This window comes from Tursiops truncatus, chromosome 15 (genome assembly GCF_011762595.2).
Source record: "Tursiops truncatus isolate mTurTru1 chromosome 15, mTurTru1.mat.Y, whole genome shotgun sequence".
Taxonomy (NCBI): Eukaryota; Metazoa; Chordata; class Mammalia; order Artiodactyla; family Delphinidae; genus Tursiops; species Tursiops truncatus.
Genome location: NC_047048.1, coordinates 65,840,501 through 65,863,407, shown reverse-complemented (window position 1 = coordinate 65,863,407; position 22,907 = coordinate 65,840,501). Strand labels below are relative to the sequence as shown.

The window sequence follows — 22,907 nt, the reverse complement described above, 5'->3', positions numbered from 1 at the left end:
AATTTGTTTTAAAAATGCAACATTTTCATTACATTTAGGTAGAGAATCACATGCGGAAATATGGTCAAGAAGGTTTTTTTGCTTAACGTATGTGGAACCCAAACATCAAAGCCATTCACATAACCAAGCTGGTGCAAATGATTTTCAGCGCTTGATTTGGATATTTTGGGTATGTCGGCTGTCTCCTGCATGGTATAACGTTGATTGTTCTCAATTATTGTTTCAATTTAATCGCTATCAACTTCAACCGGTCTACCCAACTGTGGAGCATCGTCCAGCAAGAAATCTCCAGCACGAAACTTCACAAACCACTTTTGACACGTTCGATCAGTCACAGCACCTTCTCCATACACTGCACAAATCTTTTTTTTACGTTTTTACCTTTCTTGAAATAATAAAGCATAAAACGCCGAAAGTGCTGCTTTTTTTCTTCCATCTTCAATATTAAAATGGCTACACAAAAATTCACCAATTTTGATGTCTTTTTAATGCACGCTGATTATGACAGCTGTCACATACAATTTATCAAAATTGTCTCGAATGAAGTTAAAGACAACTAAGTGCTACTAGAGCCATCTTACGGGAAAAAACGAACAAACCTTTCGGTCCACCCAATATTTGTTCCTGTTTTTAAGTCTTTTATGGGTAAGTTTCTATATTTAGTGAGCTATGTGGATTGGTGGGAAAACAATAAAACAAACATGAGAAAGGTCAGTTTTGAGTTCTGGTTCCATCACCAATGCACACGTAATGTCAGGTAGGTCATTCAACCTCCCAGGTCCTCAACCTCTTCATCTGGAGAACCAAGGGCTTAGCTCTACTTCCAAGGTCCTTTCTGGGCTAAAATGCAAGGACTCGGAAAGTGCTCTGCACCTCCCAGCAGACTAACTTCCCTGAGGGCCAGGATGCTCTCATACACTTTCTGCCACAGTATCAGTGCCTCAGTCAGCACCGATGGCTGCATGTTTTTATCTCCCCGCAAAGAATCTTCCTTATTCACAATAGGAAAAGCAGCTCTGCACCTCACCTTAATTCTTGTAGCCAGTGGGTTGGTGCAGTCATCAAAGCGGATACAATAGCCCACCTCGTGGCCCAGCACCGCACCCCTTTCCTCAGCCACTCTCCCTGCAACCTTTGGGAAGAAAGATCATGCTGAAAATAGAGACACAGAAATTACTGCCCAGAGCACATACTACGGAAAATCTAAAGGTCACTTATTTTTTAAATAATATGTTGAACACAGTGGGAAATGAGAAGAGAAGGGGCAGGTTATTAGAAAACTAGTGTGATAATCTTTGCAGCTATCAACTTTATGTATCTCACCTCATTCTATAACTGACTTGAGGCAACTTATAAGAATAAAAATGGAATCATGTAAATATGTTACAGATCAGGATCAAAGAAATTACAGACAAAATTCAAAAGATCAAAGTCAATGAGAAAATTTTTAAAACACAGATATGCCTAAGTTATTTAAGTTGAGCCACAAATTCAGCTCTAGATTTCCTGGTGGGTGAAGCAAAAAGGGAAAAAGAAATTTCAAGATTCACCCTATTCCTAAAGCTTTCTTTAGCACACCAACTAGGGACAAGTTTCCATGTCTTTACGCCCTGAAATAAAACAACTTTCACTGGACCATGAAGGCAAGGGAACAAGAACGATCAAATTCAATACTTGGCCATGTTCATTTCTCTTTGGGAGCGAAAGAATAACGTTTCCAGAGCAAGATCATCTAAAACAATCTGCAACAGTGTCCCAGCTACCAAAACTATTACAAGGGGAAATAGAGACAAGAATGCAGGTTGAAAACTTTTCAAAAGGCAGATGAGAAGATTAACAAAGGATCCAAGTTAATGTAATAAAGTAAAGTAGAAAACAAAATACATAATGTATTATGAAGACCATAAACTACAGATATATTTTTCACCTACCAATAGATGACAAATAAAAGGTGAGGGTAGGAAAGAGAAAAAAGAATCCAACCGCAAGATCTCCTACTACTCCAGAAGGCCATTCAAAGGCTACTAGCTTATTAACAGAAAATATCCGAAATACTGAATAAACATAAAAGTGGAAGAACAATAATGCTTATAACTTAGTTTACCTTGAAAGAAAAGAGAGTTTAATGCTCATTATGTAAACTATCTAACTAACAAAGAACCAAAGGGAAACAAAATTACGGAAGTTTCCTGGGGTCCCCACCCACCAACCAACCCCCATGCATGTCGTCTCCTCCTTTCACAGGCAAGGCAACCTCCCACGTAGTCCCTGCATCCTGAGTTTGGAACATGAGCTGACACAGGAGGTGTCCTGAGGCAGAGCTTTCAGCTACAGCCATAGGGCCGCAGCAGCCCCAGGCTCAGGAGCCCAGAGGCTCCCTGCACGCAGCTCTGCGAGCCTAGCACACTGGGCGTTATCTGACCATTGGTGTTTAAGAAACTGAAGAGCAGATAAGGATCAGAAGTGGTTCTGCCAGATGACTTGAAATTACAGATCTAAGAGGCCAAGACAGAATCAGTCATCCAGCAGCTGATGTACACCATGTAGTCTTTCAAAACATCTTATGAAACCAGAAATTCAGCCTACACTGCTCTACCTCTGGAGGTTATAGCTCCCAATAACCAGGGTTTCACAGGGACAGTTTTGTTATTGTTTCAATTTCAACCCTACAGAACATTAAACTATAAATCTTGAAAAATGGTACAAACAGCAAATGTGTGCATAGAGATACTGGAGCTTATGGGCAAAACCAGCTCATAAGAATGAGCATAGGGTCATCCCTGGTGGCGCAGTGGTTGAGAGTCCGCCTGCCAATGCAGCGGACACAGGTTCGTGCCCCAGTCCGGGAAGATCCCACATGGCGTGGAGCGGCTAGGCCCGTGAGCCATGGCCGCTGAGCGTGCGCCTCCAGAGCCTGTGCTCTGCAACGGGAGAGGCCACAACAGTGAGAGGCCCACGTACCACAAAAAAAAAAGAAAAAAGAAAAAGAATGAGCATAAATGAACCAACCTCTCCATAAAAATATAATCATTTTATGAAGCCAAACATATTTATTCTTATTATTTCACTATTTGTGTACATTTGCTACAAAATGGATTTTAACTTCAAATTCCTTTTCAGAAATTTTATCATGTATGATCACACCACTGGACATTTGCAAGGCCATATTCTGTTGGCTCTTTAATAGATTTTTACCTCTACTGTTTAATTTCTAGTCCCAATAACCTCATCAATTAGACTGGATAAACATATCTTTTTAATAGAAACAGATATAGGAAAAGGAGGTCAAAAGGAAAACCAGTCACCAATCACTGAGCACCTCGTAGGTGCAGGTGCTGTGCTCCAAGCTTTCACAAATTTTATCTCATTAAACATGTACACAGTCCGTGAGGCGGGCAATAGACCCTCTTTTTTACAAAGAAAGAAACTGAAATAAGACAGGCTTAGAGCTTGTCCTGAATCATAGATCAAGGCAGGGCCTGGTCGTGAAGTCAAACCCAGACTATGTGAGTCCAATGAACATACTCATTAAGGAACTGCCTCTCGCAGAGATCAGGCAATGGCTTGTGTAATCTGTTTTTAGGCTCTGAGACTGTTTTCAGATTTTAGTCTGCACACAAAGTACTTTCTGAGATGCAGCATAAACTGGCCAGCTCTATTAATACTACACAGCTAATTTATATACTCTTTGTTCTTTAAGAGAAAGCATGTGGTTTCATGGAAATTATCCATGGCTACAAATTTGGAGGAAAAATGCAAATTGATTAAGAGCTGGGATTCCAAACCACAAACAGAAAGAATTGTTCAAATGTTTTAAGTAAGTGAATCATCTTTCATGACATAAAAGGTTATGTCTAACATTGCAATCTAGTTGCTGAACCGTTATCTCCATTTTTACACACACACAGAAGACTTGGGAAATGTTTATCAATAATGTCTAACTTTGAAGACAATTAAAATGAACTTTGGGGAAAAAGAATTACACAATAATTAAAACTCAATAAGGAGTAAAAATATCTCAAGGAAATAGAATTAATTTCTTGTCCAGGTAGAGATGGCAAAATAAAGGCATCTTTGCCCCCATCTCCCTCTCAGAGCTAATTTAAAACAAAAAAATAAATAAATAAAACATATTATCAACCAAAACCTGCATCTCCAATGAAAGAAGGAAACTGGCACAAGCCCAAACAATAAACTAGGAAACACAGTTGCCAAATACTGTGAGGTCTGAATCTAGAAGAGAGGCCCAGGCCTCCGCACAACCAGAGCAGGCTGCTGGCTTCCTTAATGTGTCACCTCCTTAAAAGGCAGGGCTGACAAGCCTTGTATTAGGAAGACAAGAAGCAGTAGTGTGTTCAGACCCAGGAGACACAGGAAATGTCTCAGTGGAGACCCACTCTGACAGCAAAGAATCACAAAGGAGGGGGAGTTGAAGGAGAAGGCAGGCAATCCAATAGCGAGTATCAATCCCAAATCAGAGAGCCCAAAGAATCTTATCATGAGCTGCAACAGACCTCTCAAATCACTAAGGAGTGCACATTCCCCACCAGCAAAGGACAACAAGAGATTTGGTGAGAGGCCAGACCAGAACAACCTCACAATTCTGCAGCTAGCAAATGAGCCCACTCAAAGATAAGTACTTATCATAAAAATACCAACACAGCCCACTGCATTAAAGCCAACTAAGAAAGAAGGAAAGAAGGGAACATGAGCAAAAAAGCAGTTTAAAAAGGAAATTGCAAAAGTATTACCCAAAGAAACAGAAGTAGAATTCAGCCAAAGAAATCTAGTTTCAAAGAAATCACAAGCTTAAGCTAAAACAACTTAAAGAAGAGACAAAGTCAAAGCACAGTTGAGGAGAAACAAGGTCTCAAATGTACAGGTCAGAAACCAATCTGTGGACATCCCCCAAATCTCACAGCCTGAACATGCAAGAAGTTACAGAGAGGCTTTTCCCCAATATGCGAATAGTCCCCCAAATTTACACAATGCTACAAATGCTACAAAGCCAAAGGAGGTTCTCCACAGTACCAATAATAAAGAGCAAATCTAAATCACCCATGCTAGAGAAACATTAAAATACTGCCCTACTCTCTCTGAAGGAAGATAATAGGAAATCGCTGTCAAGTGAAGAGGTGGTCGGTGGGGACAGAGCCAAAAATTGCAGGAAAAAAGATTTACAGAAATGTGTCAGCTAATTAATAAAAATACTATGTTATGTTCTGGATTTTTAAAAAATGTTTGTGGTATTATCAGCTTTTAAAATTTGTAATGTATTGTAATATCTCCACCCATTCTAAATATTCACTTCTCTAGCTAGTAAAGAAACAAAAAAGCATTCAAAGAAGTGATTATGAGACCCAGATAAAGATACAAAGGAATCAAATAGAATAAATTTGACTAAAAACAATCATGAACATTGTGGACAGGCTTGAAGAAATATCACAAAACAAACTGGAAAACAGATGATTCCAGAGAGGGTGCTAAATACTAAAAAGAGACAAAGGGGATCTAATATACACTTAATTGGTGCTCTTAGAAAAGAGGAAAAAAATAAATGGAACAGAAAAGTGTGCCAAGAAATAATGGATGAAAACCTGCCTGATATAATGAGATTGAGCCTGAAGATTAAAAGTTCTTCCACATTTAATAAAAAATGAGACAGAACAATCAGCATCAAGACATATCCTGGTACAAAAACAAGCATGTTACAAGCATTCAAGCAGAAAAAGCAGGCCAGGAAGGGAGGGAGTGGAAAAACTCCACTGGACCTCAGACTATTTCTATACAGTGATCCTCCAGGCCAAAAGACAGTGGAGCAGTGTCTGCACAGCTCCTAGAGAGGATGAATCAAGAATTTTATATCAACAAAGACCACAATCAAACATTCTCAGGCATGTAAAATTCAGCCAATCAAGAAATAAAGTGAAATGAGCAATTCAAAGTTGGCAAAACCTTGGAAAATTATTAGTGATTATTAAACTAAAGTTAAATACCTGTGGGAGTTATGATTACAGAAAAGAGTATTTATAAATCTTGAAATAAAAATTATAGCACTGCATTTATCACAAATGGAGGGAGGAACGGTAGAATCAGTGTGCTAATTTACTCTTGTGATAGGCAACTACCTATAACGTAGTTCCAAAAATAAGTAACACCCTAAAGCTTTTTGTAATCCTTTTTCTTAGTTTTCAAGCTTTAATAAATTCTCTTGTAGTGAAAAATTATTTATCCAAAGTTCAGTAATTACTCCTATTTCACTGCAGTTTCCTCTTTTGTTAAATTCAACAAAAGCAAATATATGGCTATGAACCCATTTTTATAAAATCATTTCTATCCATCCAGCCAACCATTCATTTTTATGTGAACATAAAAGAGAAACTTGAAATGATGTTCACAAATGTTCAAACTGTTTTTGCTGGGTGGTGAGATTTGGGTTTTGGTTGTTTTTTTTTAATCACTTTTTTTGTTTTGACTTCTGTACTTTATTATTACATAAAAATTCATAATGTACAGGTATCAATTTTACAAAAATAATCATAGTTCTTTTTCAAGTGAAGAATTAAATTCTTGAGGAGCTGCAAATCACATTCATTTGCAGCTTTTAGGAAACAAGGAAAAAGTCACTGAAATAGAAGACACAGAGTCTTTACAACAAAAGAGAAACTCACTGTAACAGCAGCCACTCTTCGGGGCTGGGTCACTCCCACCACTCTTCCTTCGGCTGTCCAGCCAGCTTCTGCGAGGTACTACAAATAAAATCACATTTCAGTATACACCTGACACCACTTCTCCAGAAACAATCTCCCCCAAGATGACCCTGGATTATGTTAAAATCACTGAGAAAAGAATTAACAGATGGTTCTTCTCCCAGCAGAGATTTAAAAAACTATTTTGCAAATGAGGCATCTGAGGTTTTGAAATGTTAGGTCATGTGCTTAATTAAGTTCACAACAGAAGTGATAATCAGAAGAACTAAGGCATAAATTCAACACTCTGACTCCCCAGTCGTACAAAATTTCCCCGTACTGCAGCTGTCTCAAGGAATAAAAAAAACATCCATGGGTCACTCAGAACAGTGCTAAATCTGTAGAACAAAGAATTCTAAAGTGCACACAGAGACATGCAATAAATATCAACCACACAAAATATTGTAGTCAGAGTAAATAAAAATAATTAGATTCTTTAAACAAGACCAATAAAACAACATTGGTTATTGCAAAAAAAAAAATCAGACTTTATATACATGTATATATCCCATTAGATTTTATTAGTATACATTAAATTTGATTATATTATCTGATTTATTTCTGTATTTATTTTCCACATATACTAATTTCTTATGTATTTATTTGATTATATGCTTTTTAAAATCCAAAATGGATAACAGGGGTTATCAGAGTTACCTGTTTTCATAATGTCTAAATTGTTTTACAATCAATATATATTACTTCTATAACAGAAAAAGATTTAAAATGCTGTTACATACATGTATCTGCTCATTTGTTCAAAAGAAATAAAGGAAGGACAAACTAGAAACTAAAGAGAATGGTTGACTACGGAGGATTGGTAGGAAAGGGGTGGAAAAAGGGAGGAATGAAAACATGGCAGCAGGGATGAAGAGGGAGGGGCAATGCTTTGAGTAGAGTTTTTTGTGTAGCTCTGACTCTCAGAACCACAATCATGTTGCACGTACTCTTCAAGTACCCAAATAAATACACAAAACCAACCAGGATGTGGAGGGAAACCAAAAGAAATGAAAACACTATCAAATGACCCTTTCTGTATTACAAATGAATAACTGATCACAGTGAAGGGGGTGGAGAAGAAAAGAACCAACCTAAGTAACTGAAAACAGTATCTTGACTGAAGGCCAGAGATGGAAAGAACTGTACCTAAGTGCTGTAATCTACTTAGTAAATGTTAGGGGTATGGGTTAGGAATTCTGAAGCTATTTTATGGGTCCTTTAGATGAGCCCTATGATGTGGGATTGGAATCAATGAAGTATCAGCATAAATTCATGATTTTTAATATATATACAGATTGATACAGATATATAAGTGGGATTATGTAGGGATTTAGTATTCGTATATATTTCCTAAATCTGCCCACTGAGACTTGTAGCAATGACACCTCAGTAACAATGAGCACCCTAGCACCCAAATCTTGATTTTTAAACACCATTCTCCAATAAAAGGAACCAGGGCTCCTTGGAGAAGCGGTTGATCCCAAGGCTAGTGCAGGAAAAACATAAGACAAGCCTGACACTGTCTGTGTTATTAGAAAGTAAGGAAGTGTTCAAAAAAAATGAATGGAGGCTTTTAGAAAGAACACAGGACCCAAACTGAAGGAGCTCCTAATGACCAAATCTGGACCATTCTGACCAACAAAATAATGGTAGTATTGGATTTTAACCCATAGAATAAAATAAATATCCATGAATCCATACCGATACACATAAATAATTGAATAAATAAATAAGTGAGGGAGAAAGAACAGTTCATCCTTACAGAAGATTCCATTTAATAAATGTAAAAGGAAATAGGAATAGAGAAAACCATTCATTAGAGAAACACCTGAGTAACTGCTGCAGATAAGATCTAGGGAGGGATGCTAAAATTAGTAGGTGACAGTTTGAAAAGCAGATTATTTGCAGTCTAAAAATATCTCCTCCAAGATATTTATCAACTACAAAGGGAAAGACAGTAACTTTACAGATGAAACCTGGCACCTTAACAAAGTGATCAAATTATCCTCACCAGTGGTAAGACCACCATGTCAACCCTCTTGATACAATGCACTAAGAAGGACACATCATTTCTATGGGATTCTTGCCAAAAATGCATCAGCTCATTCTAGTCATGAGAAAACGTCACACGAACCCAAACTGAGGGACATTCTATAAAATAAATGCCTGGTACTCTTCAAAAATGTCAAGGTCATAAAAGATGAAGAAAGAATGGGGAACTTTCATAGACTGGAGGAGACCAGGGAGAAGGATCCTGGATCTTCTGAGAAGGAACTTTGGTGGGGAAACTGATGAGCTTTGAATAAGATCTGTAGTCTGATTACTGGTATTGTTATTGTCCTGCTTTTGATTACTGTAGTAAGGGAAGTGGGGTAAGGGGTCTAAGGGAATTCTGTATTATTTTTGCAACTTTCCTGTTAGTCGAAAATTAGCTAAAAATAATAATTTAAAAAATGCCTGTAAGGAACAGAGTGTTTTAGATAATGTAGGTTTTTGCTATCAAATCTGTGAAATTTCTCTCTTGCACTGAATACATACACAAAATACTACCAACCACCCCAATCAACACAAATTCAGAAACAGAACTACAAGAATAATGGCTAAGATTCACCAAGTACATCACTAAGTGCCAGGAACTGTCTGGTATGCATAACCCCATTTAATCCTCACAACAAATCCAATGCGGAAGGTAATGGCATCATCAGCAATTTAGAGATAAGGAAACAAAGAGGTCATATGCTTTGTCCGAGGACACAGGTAAAAATCCAAGAGCTAGGATTCAAGCTCAGCAAACCAAAGCCATATAACCAGGACACAGTTCTACCATCCAAAATAAAACACACACACTCTCGTAGTCAATCTCTTAGTACTAGTGTTAGGGGAAAGAAAAACAATTTGCATAATAATAAATCTGTCCATGAAGCCAGTCTCTCAATACATCTGGGATTTAGACTTCTGCCTGCTTATGGTTGCTTACAGGTGAAAATTTAAAGATGCTGCAAAAGAGGTATAGTGTTGACATCAAGAGTCAGTGGATGTGGCTCCCCTGGTGGCACAGTGGTTAAGAATCTGCCTGCCAATGCCGGGGACACGGGTTCGATCCCTGGTCCGGGAAGATCCTACATGCCACGGAGCAACTAAGCCCGTGCACCACAACTACCAAGCCTGCGCTCTAGAGCCTGTGAGCCACAACTACTGAGCCTGTGCTCTAGAGCCTGCGAGCCACAACTACTGAGCCCGCGTGCTACAACTACTGCAGCCCGCGCGCGCCAAGAGCCTGTGCTCCGCAACAAGAGAAGCCACCGCAATGAGAAGCCCGCGCACCACAACGAAGAGTAGCCCCTGCTCGCCGCAACTAGAGAAAGCCCACGTGCAGCAGTGAAGACCCAACGTAGCCAAAAATAAATAAATAAAATAAATTTTTTTAAAAAAAATCTGTATTAAAAAAGGAAAGAAAAACCTACAAGGACTCTTATCCCTGACCACTTAAATATCATTCTTCACTTAAGAGCTTCAAGTTGAAGCTCTTAAGACACACTTTGACTTCACCCTATCTTTCCACTCTTGATCTTACCTGTCCACTCTGTTGAGCCCCAAGCACTTCTCCACCCCAGTATCTCTAACCACAATATTCACTGGATGAGGACATCTTCCCAGCCAACTCCCACTGATCATTCAAGTTCTATTTCTTTGTCTTTTTTTTCTTTTTAATATTTTTTCCCCAATTTCAAATGTCATTTCTTTTATGAGGCCTTTCCTGATCCTTCTTTCCACTTCTATCCACACCAGATAAAATTTTGTCCTGTAAGAGAGGTTTCTTCCATAGCACTGCGTAATTCTGTAACAGTCAATCTTTATTCACAACTACAGCAGCATCCATCCTCTTCAAATGAGTTCCCATTGTTCCTTTCAGAGTATGGCTATTCTATTATTATTTTAGAATTATAATAAATTGAAGATGATCGTTACTTCTTCTAATCAAAGAAATTAAAAGTTTAATAAAAGTTCAAAAGTTTAATAAAAAACATCTAGTTGGGTTGACTATTTCCTCTCTGAGAGGAGATCTTAAAAATGCAAAAAAATGGTAAAGAGAGTTCTCAAGTTACAAAATCCTTCCAATCAAATCTAAGTATAAAGACACATTTAAATGTACTCACTTGTGGAATCTGCGTGCTTTTCCCACATCCTGTTTCTCCAACAATCACCACTGTTTGATAGTTTTCTATCAAGTACAGTATATGATTCCTAAGCTGAAAAAATATAACCAAACATTGTAAATAGACATACATTTTCTCAAAAGACCTAAACAAAGATATTTAAACATTATGAAATGAGCTGTTTGCCAAAGGGAAGGAAATTTTAAAAAGAACTATCAAAATTTATTTCTAATATACATCAAAATACATTGCAGGTACTGTTGGTGTCAGTACAAGGTGATACAACTGCAACTGAGTGTAATAACTTATCAAAATATATAACGCACATACCCTTTGATTCAAGATTTCCACTTATAAGAAGTTAGACTACAGACATGCTAATACATGTGAACAAAGATGTATGTACAAGCATACTCACTGCGTATTGTTTATAAGAGCCAAAAATTCAAACAGCCTAAATGTTCATCAACAGGGGAGTGGTTACACAGCTGTGAAACACTTCAATAATGGAATAATACACAGTTGTTAAAAAGAACAAATGTCTATTTGTACTGATGTGGAATGGTCAATGAGGTCTGCTACGGTAAGAAAGCAAAGTGCAGGACAGTGTGAATGATACACTACTATTTGTGTTTTTAAAGAAACGGTAGGGACTTGCCTCGTGGTGCAATGGTTAAGAATCCGCCTGCTGGTTCAGGGGCCACAGGTTCAAGCCCTGGTCTGGGAAGATCCCATGCTGCGGGGCAACTGGGCCCGTGCGTCACAACTACTGAGCCTGCGCTCTAGAGCCTGCAAGCCACAACTACTGAGCCAGCATGCCACAGCTACTGAAGCCTGCCAGCCTGGAGCCCGTGCTCCGCAACAAGAGAAGCCACCACAATGAGGAGCACGCGCACTGCAATGAAGAGTAGCCCCTGCTCGCTGCAACTAGAAAAAGCCCACGCGCAGCAACTAAGACCCAATGCAGCCAAAAATAAATAAATTTTAAAAAAAAAGAAGAAGAAAGGGTAAATACATATATGCTTCTTTATGTACAAGCTACTTTGAGGAAAAACAAAACAAGAAACTGGTAACTAAACTGTCTCCAGTGAGCAGAAGAAAGTGGCCAGGGAGCAGGGATATGAAGGAGACCTTTGAATTTTGTTCAACATGCATGTATTACTTAATTTAATTTTTTTTCATTTATTAACTTGTGAAAACAAAAAGAATATGCTTTCGTCTCTACCTCTAAGGCCAAGTTCACAATAAAGCAAGCATAGGTTACATCTATATTTCTACTGGGCCTTCCTTAATCCATTCAGTAGGAGCAGAAACACTGATTTGGCCACTGAAAAGTCACAGATAATTCCAAGATCCCATGTACTTAGCTTCAGAATGTATTTCTGTACCCACATTTGATTACAGACACACCTGATGATCTGGAAAGTCATAAAGGTGTTACATAAATTCCTGGTTTGGAATGAAGTAAAAACCTGCCAAATTCTCCCACTCTGATCACTGCTCAGCTCATCTGACTCCACACCAACAATGTGTTTGGTGAAGACTGGGAGAGATAGATGCTGCCTTCCTGGCTAAATAAGGTATTGACTGTTTGGGGTTTTGAATTTAGCATTATTTAGGGTCTAAATATGTAGTTCTCAAATCTCAGTGTAAAAATTTTTTAGGATATTTGCTAAAAATGAAGATTCCTAGCCCTACCCTCAGGGTTTTTGATTCAGTAGGGCTAGGGTGAAGCCCAGGAATCTGCATTTCTACAAACACCCAAAGGAGATTCTGCTGCAGGTACTCTGGGACTCGTCTAGATGCTTTCCTGTCGATTGCTTGGACTCTGTGCTTTCTCTTGTTTTGGGCAGAGAAAGCGGAAAGGTTTGGGTTCTTCACAGATATTTTGTAAATGATATTTTGTAAATCCAACTGCTGGATGGATGGTTGAATGGATGGATGGATGGGTGGGTGTTCAAGGAAAACTTGACAGAAAATTTGCATACAGAGAGAGACACACATGGTATTCCAGGAAAGGGAAATGACATAAGTAAAGGAAAGAAGATGGAAATAGGCAAACTATATGAACTCTATTCGAGGTGTGCTAGAAAAAGCCCACGAAAGGCTCCAGGTTTCACTTGGAAATGAATTACAATAGGTGTAGTTAGGGCCGCACTGTGAAAGCCTTGAACGTAGAGCTAGCGTCTGGACTTTAGCCAGGAGGCAGCACATGCTATAAGTGTTCCGAGAAAACTGGGCAGCAATATACAAGATTGATATAAGCATGAAGAAACTGAAGGCATTAACTCATACTTCATGTGCTAAATACAAAGCATTGCAAGTGGAGAGTCCAACGTGTGACATGCAAGAGAGAGATGACAAAACTATTTCCAGTTTAGAGACTGGAAGAATGACGGTACCACCGACAGGCACAGGCAGGGAAATCAAGGAGAGCTGGTGCAGAGGACCAGACTGAGCTTCAGCGAGGTTGAGTTTAAGGAAGTAAGAGGACAACCTTGCACAGCAGTGTTCAGGGCCCAAAGAGAACGCCAGCCTACAGGAGGTAGCCAAGGGGAAGGCTGCCTTGAAATGGCACTGGGGTAAAGGGGGGCGAGCCTTTGATTTACTGCTGCTTTAGTTTCAACTTCTATTTTTAAAGCTATTTTCACTGGGACTTCCCTGGCGGTCCAGTGGTTAAGACTTCGCCTTCCGATGCAGGGGGTGCAGGTTCGATCCCTGGTCAGGGAGCTAAGATCCCACATGCCTCAAAACATAAAACAGAAGCAATATTGTAACAAATTCAATAAAGACTTTAAAAATGGTCCACATCAAATAAAATCTTTTAAAAAATTAAAAAAAGGAATTTTCACTTTTAGTTTTAATGGGGGCAGCAGTGGTGAACGGGTAACTTTTTATCCTTTTGGTCTCCTAGCTTTATCTTTAACATTTTATGAGATTGTAACTACGCTTAAGCTCTGCTTTGATTTTTATCAATAACTTACACGCATTTTCTTACCATTTTAATTTCAATATGTTATTAATACCTTCTTGCTTTCTTTTTTTTAATGTTATTTCATTTATTATAAGTACAGTTGGAGGATGAAGAAGAGTCAAGAAAATTAAATACTCAGTAAACAATAATTATCCTTGTACTTCCAACGTTTACTACATGTCAAATATCTTACTAAATGCTCTATGTGGCTTATCTCATCTGGTCCTCATAACAATCCTATGAGGAAGGTACCATTAGTCCCATATGACAGGTAAGTAAACAGAAGCTCAGGCAGTGAAGCAAGTCCACACAGCACACAAATGATGAAGCCTGGGTTTGAACTCTAAAGTCTAGCTCGAGTCCAGACACTTCATCACAGCTCAAACTGTGCCCCTCAATGGTGAACCTATAATCTTATCTCCTGAGGGTCAAACTGGTTTACACTCACACATAATGGATGAGGTTAATCACCTGCAGAAGAAACCCAGCAACTATCAGTACAGGAGTAACTAAAACATTTGGGGCCACAGAAAAGTCTGATCGAGGTGACCTGGCGAAATTCAGAAGGCGGCTGTTTCATATCCATTTGGAGAAAGAACGTATTAATAGAAGAGACATTATTAGCACAGTCTAGACAAAAAAACACCCTAAGTGCAAGGACTTGGGCAGCTTTCCCCCAACAGTGTCCGGAAGAAAGAGAGACACAGGTGCTGGTGGCCCCACTTACTCGGGTCATTCCAGAGACATCATACAAGGCAGGGAGAGTTCATCACCCTTCATCAGAGACTACAGGAAATAAATATCCTTCAACTATATCTAAACCGTCTTTGGCTCTGAGCCCACTTCCTGATTACAATTTGGCTTCCCACGTGGACTTGGCAACGGGGAGAAAAGTATCTGTACTGGAGAACCACGGCTCACTGTAAACGAATATATTCTTAATTCTAGTTTACACTTTGGTCTCTTGTGAGTATATGTCCATTTCATGAGATTAATAAAATCACGTGTCTGGATGTGCACATGGTATGTAATAACCATACCAAAATCCCATCACTATCTCAGTGGGAGTTAATCTCTTCAACAGAAACAACCTCCTATTTCTAATTAATCTTGGGTAAAGAAATATGCCTTTAAAAAGAAAGCTAAAATTGGCCACATGTTGGTAATTTGTTGAAGATGGATGCATAAGAGTTCGCTGTGCTGTTTTCTCTACTTTTCTGTATGTTTGAACTTGTCCGTAACTGAAAGCAAAGAGGGGAAAAAAGAATGTCATTTCATTTCTTCCAGTTTTTCCAATATGTAAGATCTAACCAAAAAAAACTGTAAGGACTTTCCAGACTTATAAAGTTAACTAACACACATATTTTGAACAGACGATCTCTTCAGATAAGGGTATCTCTGAGCTCGCTGTGTTCTACAGGATCATTAAGAGTAAGAGGACATTATTCACTTCAGTGCCAAGTACAAAGCTACTGCAGGGGACTTCCCTGCTGGTGCAGTGGTTGCGAATCTGCCTGCCAATGCAGGGGACATGGGTTTGATCCCTGGTCCAGGAAGATCCCACATGCCATGGGGCAACTAAGCCCGTGCGCCACAATTACTGAAGCCTGTGCGCCTAGAGCCCATGCTCCACAACGAGAGAAGCCACCACAATGAGAAGCCCACGCGCCGCAATGAAGAGTAGCCCCCGCTTGCCACAACTAGAGAAAGCCCGCGCACAGCAACGAAGACCCAACCCAGCCAAAAAAATTAATTAATTAAAAAAAAAAAAAAAGCTAATGCAGGCTGCTTCAGGCCGACAACTGAACATACTTATTTAATGTACCTTGAACACTGGCAGCTTCTGCCTCTGCTGCTCTATAGAAAGGGCAGCATAAGGATTGTAAACAACAGTCGTTGCAGAGTTTTCAGCTAGACTTTGTCTCTCTTCAGAGATGCTGACACCTGGTCCCTCTGTACCTGCAACAGAAATGTTTTTTTCAGATTCTCTGATATAAGGAACAGAAAAATTGCGTGAAAGTTACAAATTCAAAGATGAAGATATACAACAGAAGCACTGCATTTTAATCTCAAACTACCAAAAGGTATTAAACTGTAATTTCAGGAAAGCATCTAGAAAGGCACCTACGAGACTACAGAAGAGCCTCACTGCGGTGTCAAGAACAAAGGAGATGGCAGACCTATTGGGCTCCAAATTGGCCACACGCAACTGTACATTATAGAGGACAATGTATTGAGTTCTGGCCACCATGCTGCTATTATTACCAAACTCTTAATAAAAGTGGCAGAAACCTAGTGGGAATTAGCTGAGGCAAACGATGAATCCTATCACCGTAGGATGGCAGCAAGGTTCAGGGCCAACAGGCACCGACCGGGGACTCAAATGCTGCCTGGCCTTTTTCCTTCTCTCTGCCCCTCTCGACAAGCTCCTTTCAGTCCCTGGGGCTGGCTTCTCTACAGGAGCTGGAATCAAGGCTGCTTCCAGGGCCAGAGCTCAGGCTCACAGTTCCTCCACCACTCACTCACTCACTCACCAGCAAGGATGGACGTGCCAGAGATACAGCAGCGAACACTACAGATGCCGGCCTTACCCTGGTGCAGCTTACTTGCTTCTCTTGTTCATCCTCCCAAAGAAACATAACTTAGTGCATAAAGTGGTAATGGAGAAAGACCCAGTGAGGGGAACCAGGAGTCCCAGGTGTGTGTTGTCTGTTTGGGAGATGAGGAAGGCTCTTTTTCTCCCAGCTTAGGGCCGCTGCCCAACCTGATCCAATCAACTACGGCCCTGGAGTGGGGTACAATAAGTGGCAGCGCCTATCTGAATCACAGAATTGCAGTGGTTGGTTGGGAAGTGCTGGGCCAAGAAGCCACTGCTGAGCAGATTAAACACCAGATACCCACAGTGGCTTCTTGGTAAAAACGACGAAAAACTGGGCCTCAGGGTGGTGAAGATAGGGAAGCCAAATCCCCCCATGAAAAGTTGTTCAACGTACAACTTTTAGCCTGAAAAGAATTTTTAGCCTGAAAAGGAAAATGCCTTAGAAGGAACATGGCTTCAATTTTTATCATCAGCCTCTGTAACTCTTCACACCAAATTGTTCGTGCAGCCCAAGACAGAACTCAGAGTAATAAGTAAATGATACAGGGTTCAGAATTCAACTCAACATGAGGAAGTTATCTCTAAAAGTTAGACTTGTTCAGTACAGGGGTATGCCACCTTTATGAATCAATAACGACCCCTGCCAGAAGTTCACAGCCCTCTGTTAGGGGTGCTACAGGGATAATTACCCAATACTATCACCTCCCGGGTTTTCTGAACTCAGAATCTGTGATGCTATGTGAAAGTACAGAGGCTTTGTGATAAGAATATTTAGCCCAGTGATTTATTTTTACATTTTTGAGGGGTCCCAGATCCCTTCGACAATCTAATAAAGGCTGTGAACTCCATCTCCTGAAAAATACACCAGAATGTAATTTATCAGAACACAAAATGCTGGAGGTCCAGAGACGCCCTAGAGCTAAATTTAGAATCATTGCTGTAGATCTCTGATCCCTTTTCCTTTCGTTTCTAGGAACATAGCTGTGCTCCAGAGGTCCAAGGTTGCCAAAAATCAGGTAAGTGGGGCACTGCTCTATTGTTTTGCCAAAATGTTGACTTTCCTTTCAACAAGATAAAAGATAGAACAGGACCTGGAATAAAGCCTGTGCTCAAAGAGGTGAGTTTCCTTTCCTTTCTACCCTTATTATTACTACCTCTGATTAACGCCTTGTAATCTTCACCGAAGAAAACTAGAGCAAAGAAATAGCTTATCCTCATCAGCTCTGCTTTTGTCCTGAATTCCCTCCTTTTCCAAACATTTTAAACCTTTACAGCATGTCTAGAATCTTTTATTTATTTTTTTATAATTTTTTTTAAATTTATATTTATTTTTGGCTGCACTGGGTCTTGGTTGCTGCGCGCAGGCTTTCTCTAGTTGCGGCGAGCAGGGGCTACTCTTCATCACGGTGCGCGGGCTTCAGTAGTTGTGGCTCACAGGCTCTAGAGCGCAGGCTCAGTAGTTGTAGTGCGTGGGCTTAGTTGCTCCGCGGCATGTGGGATCTTCGCAGACCAGGGCTCGAACCCGTGTCCCCTGCATTGGCAGATGGATTCTTAACCACTGTGCCACCAGGGAAACCCCTACAGCATGTCTAGAATCTTTTCACATTGCTCCCGCAACGTCTCTTACTTCCTCCCACACCAAGGTTTAACCCACCCAGGTGTCTTCCTGACTACCCCATCCCTCCTGTCTCTAACCTACAGCCAAGTTCACCTCAGTACATTCAGTTATGAGGTCTTTTACGAGAACAGCTACTGTCAGTCAATGAGGAGCATGTCTCCTCCACACAAAAGACTTCATTCAACCAAACCAGGCCTGCTTCCCCACTATATATACATCCCACGGCCCATTCTGGCTGCCTATGGTTTGTTTTTTCCCTTGGGAACATTCTCAGTGCTTAAGCAAGTAACAAGTTTGTAATTCTTGTAAACCATTTCCCCATCTGTAAAACAAGGCTGATAAAAGCACCGCCCCCCCCAATCCAGCAGTCCCTCTAACCCAATTTTTCAGTTTGAGTGGTGACCCATTAATGGGTTAGGAAACTCATGTAGTGGGTCATGGCTAGCACTTTTTAAAGATGAACTAGAAATAGAATAGAAAGTATCAGAGGGCACCCCAAGAAGCAATATTGTTTTTGTACAACTCTTTTTAGTTACGTGTGTGTGCATGTGCACGCACATACACGTGCATGCGTGCTGAATCACAACACATACATTATGTGTACCCATGCTGGGTCACATTTCTCACTGTAGATCAGGCCAAAAAATCTTCAAAGCTCTTGCTATAAAGCGTTTGCCAGGCACACTGTCAAACATTGATTTTATCATTAAATATTTGTTGAATGAAGGAAGGAAAATGGCCAGGCCCTTCTGATCCACTTGTACTAGCAAATCAAGTCCAACTTTTTTCTACAAAAACCTCAGGCAGCTCATACAAAGATCTTAAGGCAGAGATCACAAACTGGTAGAGATCACAAACTAGTTACTCAAGGACCCCAAATATGTCACTGTTAAAATGTCTGAAATCATTCATTTAAAACACGTAAAAATTTCCCATTCTAACCTGGATATTTGAGCCCATATGACACCAATAGGGTGGAACCATCTACAGCTTCCTGCTTTAGATAGCATGTGTACCCTTCAGTGTAATCAATACTGTACACGTATCAGTGTACACACGCTCTAGTTTGCCACAGTTCCCACCACTCCCTATTATTTCCACCCAGCACCTTCACTTATTTCGATTGTCCCAGAGGCCCCCTGTAGCTACCTGAGCTTGTGACTCCCAGCCTATAGGACATATTCATCTAGCCTTATACCCAGTCTCACTCACTTCCCTGACCTTCACCGTGTATTTCCCACATCCTATTTTCATATTTTCAACTTCAGTTTCCTAATCTGTATAATGAGAGTAATACCTCCATCACAAGATATTGTGACCGGGACTTCCCTGGTGGCGCAGTGGTTAAGAATCTGCCTGCCAATGCAGGGGACACGGGTTCAATCCCTGGTCCGGGAAGATCCCACATGCCGTGGAGCAACTAAGCCCATGTGCCACTACTACTGAGCATGCACTCTAGGGCCCACGAGACACAGCTACTGAAGCCCACACACCTAGGGCCCGTGCTCCACAAGAGAAGCCACCACAATGAGAACCCATCCACCGCAACGAAAAGTAGCCCCCGCTCACTGCAACTAGAGAAAGCCCACACACAGCAACGAAGACCCAACGCAGCCAAAAATAAACAATAAAAAAAAAATTTTTTTTCAAGATATTGTTACCTCTTAATAAGATGACGTTAAGTAAAAGTGACTAGCACAAAGGGCCCAGTAAGTGTGCACTAAATCCATTCCCATCTCAGTGAATGACAACAGTTTACCTAGAACAGTCGTTCCCAAACTTTGATGCACACTTGAATTACCTGGGGATCTTTAAAAAATACTGACGCCTGATTCCTAGCCCCTCCGGAGTTCTGATTTATTACCATGGGGTATGACTGAACAGCAGGAGTTTTAAAAGCTTCCCAAGTGATTCAACTATACAGCAAAATTTGAGAACCACTTACCAAGATAGTCACTGAACCCAGAAATCTGAGTCATTACCGACTTTACCTTCCCCCACATCTGCCTCTCAAATCTCTCCCATAAGGTCCCTCCCTACTGCTCACATGCCAGAACTGAGGTTTTCAATATCCCTTCTCGATTTTAGTAGCACCTTCTCTTAAGGGTGTCCCTGACTCTAATTTCCTCCCCCAAGCATTCTGCTCACCAAGGCCAGAGTTACCTTCCAAAAATAAACCTCATTGTGTTACCTCCTGCTTAAGAACAGTGAAACCCAAATTCTTTAACTTGCATGGAGACTTCTCACAATGAGGCCCCTACTTACCTTTCTGGCTTCATCTCCTACTACGCCCTGCCACTAAACACCACGCTACTCAATTATTGTGGTGTGTTGGACACTGCTGAGGTTCCATCCCACTTTGCCTTTGTCCACGCTACACCCTTTAGAGCTCCATTCTCCTACCTCTCTGCAGAACAAAGCCTCATTTGTGCTTCAACGTTCACCTCAAAAATACCACTGTCTTGATGCAGTATTTCTTATCCACACATTCAAACTTTCCCCCTCTTCTATACTTCCAAGTAATTATAATAGTTAATATGTATCTAGTGCTAAGAGCTTGATGTGTATTCTCATTTAATCCTCAAAACAATCCTTTGGGTAGGTGTCATTCCCAATTTACAGATGGGGTAACCGTGATTTTCCCAAATCACCAAGTTAGTAAATGGTAGTCAATATGGTCTCTACAGTCTGACCCTAGCAGAGCTCATCTTCCTTACCACCGCCTTTTTCTGCCTCACTTTAAAATCTCTTAAAGAGGATATCCGAGCTTCCCTGGTGGCGCGGTGGTTGAGAGTCTGCCTGCTGATGCAGGGGACACGGGGTCGTGCCCCGGTCCGGGAAGATCCCACATGCCGCGGAACGCCTGGGTCCGTGAGCCATGGCCGCTGGGCCTGCGCGTCCGGAGCCTGTGCTCCACAACGGGAGAGGCCACAACAGTAAGAGGCCCATGTACCGCAAAAAAAAAAAAGAAAGAGGATATCCAATTTCATATTATAATTGAGAGAGAGAGAGTATAAATCTTGAGAGCAGAGCCCTAGTCATCCGTATTTGTATCCTAACCACAAGCCGAGGTGTTAGTAAGTATAACTTCAGTGAATGAACTAAATAATGGAATAGAACTCTTAGAATAATCCCATGTTCTTTAACCAAAAGAGTAGCTGATCTGATTTTCAACAATTTATTTAGGCCTTTATTGTACTTAACACTTTGACCTGTTATTAAAGGCTTGAATAAATAAAATAGAGGATATCTCATTATCTAATGGGATCTTAGCTTTGGCTGCAAATAAAACTCAGGATCGATAACTGGCTGATGACTTAAATGCTGAATCATAAAATTATCATTAGGGGACAAGCTACGGATTTTAAAAAAAAGAATTAACACAAACCTTGCTTAGGTTTATGTTCATCATCACTGATAGGCACGTTCAAAATTTCTGGGAACCACTCTAAATACCCTTTAAAATCTTCCCTTATATTACCTTCTCTGTCTTACTTCATTTTTGCTGCAATATACAATACTGTGCACATCCAGACCTGCGGAGGTGCAAGTGGTGGGAAAAAAACAAGCCGGTAACCCTTTAAGAAACTTTTGTTTTTCACAGGAAACTGATTGTAAGAGGAGGAAGGGTCTGGCACGTAAACATTCAATAAAATCCTGACTAATGAGTAAATTCAAACAAGACAAGCAAATCATTTTGCGGCTGAGAATGGTGTTAGCCTGCAAGAGGGGGAGTGGGTGACAGCCAATACCAAGGGGGGTGTTCAATTTCTGGCAGACACGTGGGGCGGACAGAAACCCAAAAACAGACTAAACTACTTTCCCTTTTAATGATCACATCAAACAATGCGTCGTGCTCGTTATTCCAGCCCACAGATGTCACTATTCTCCCCATCTCACAGGTAAGAAGGCTAAGGCTAAAAAGGGTTAAAAGACTTGCCCAAAGGAACTCTGCTACTCTACAGCAGAGCCGAGAATTAGAACCCAGGCAGTCTGATTTCCTAACATGAACTCCTAAACCCCGAGCAGCAGCCCCTGTCCGGCCCCAGCGTAGCCCCAGGGCGGTAACAGGACACGCGTGGGCGCTTTAGCGTTTCCCCATCGCACGGGTTGGGCAAGACAGGCATCAGGAGTGAGGAAAACGAGGCCTGTGGAGGCTGAGAGACTGGAACGAGGTCACACGGTGAACTTCTGCCCCGGCTGGGGGCGGATCCCTGAATCCCTCGGGACCACTGTGGCGCCTAAGCCGCGGAGCCCACCAGCTCGGAGGCAATGGTGGCCAGCTCGCTGAGGTCAGGCCTGCGAGCAGGGCCGCAGGCGCCAGGACGCCGGCCGCGGGGCCAAGACCGAAGTCCAGCTGCCGCATCTGCCCAGCGTTCCGCCAAGGGCCTTACCAGGTCTCCAGAACTTCACCGGTCCCACGGACGCAGCCATGCTGAGGTGAAAGGTCCCGAGGAAGGCTCCACCCCCTCCTTTGCGCACGAGGCCCCGAAGGGGCCGCGGGGCGTGGCCCGCGAGAAGCCCGGGCGCTGGAGGTTCCGCGGTGTTACCGCCACGCCCCCGTGACCACCGCCCCCTCCGAGCCACGTAACGTGCGTTTCAGATCTGCCGCGGGGCCCATGTGACTCGACCCGCCATATTGTACAAAAGGGCGCGCTTCTCCGCCTCTGTAGCGTGAGGGACCAGGGTTTTAAGTGGCCTCCCTAAGAGCATGGCCTTCCTTGGGTGGCGGCCGCACATCTCGGAAAGGGTGAGCTTTGGGAAGGGACCGCTGGCACGAGAGTTTGTCGCCGCCTGCGTCACTCTGTGG

The 22,907-nt window shown here is 41.4% G+C and overlaps 1 protein-coding gene across 3 annotated transcripts in view; it reads right to left on the bottom strand.

The window, feature by feature from the left end:
• Nucleotides 1-22,605, bottom strand: part of DHX35 (DEAH-box helicase 35) — a 77,449-nt gene extending 54,844 nt beyond the window's left edge. For all 3 annotated transcript variants that reach the window (XM_073792996.1, XM_033839406.2, XM_033839407.2), the window contains exons 1-5: nt 22,492-22,605; nt 15,706-15,839; nt 10,907-10,999; nt 6,672-6,749; nt 1,028-1,132 (exon numbers count right to left, since the gene is read on the bottom strand). In XM_073792996.1, the coding sequence (XP_073649097.1) occupies nt 1,028-1,132; nt 6,672-6,749; nt 10,907-10,999; nt 15,706-15,839; nt 22,492-22,531 (450 nt within the window). In that variant the 5' untranslated portion in view covers nt 22,532-22,605. The remainder of the gene's footprint in view (nt 1-1,027; nt 1,133-6,671; nt 6,750-10,906; nt 11,000-15,705; nt 15,840-22,491) is intronic.
• Between the last annotated feature and the right edge of the window lie 302 nt (nt 22,606-22,907).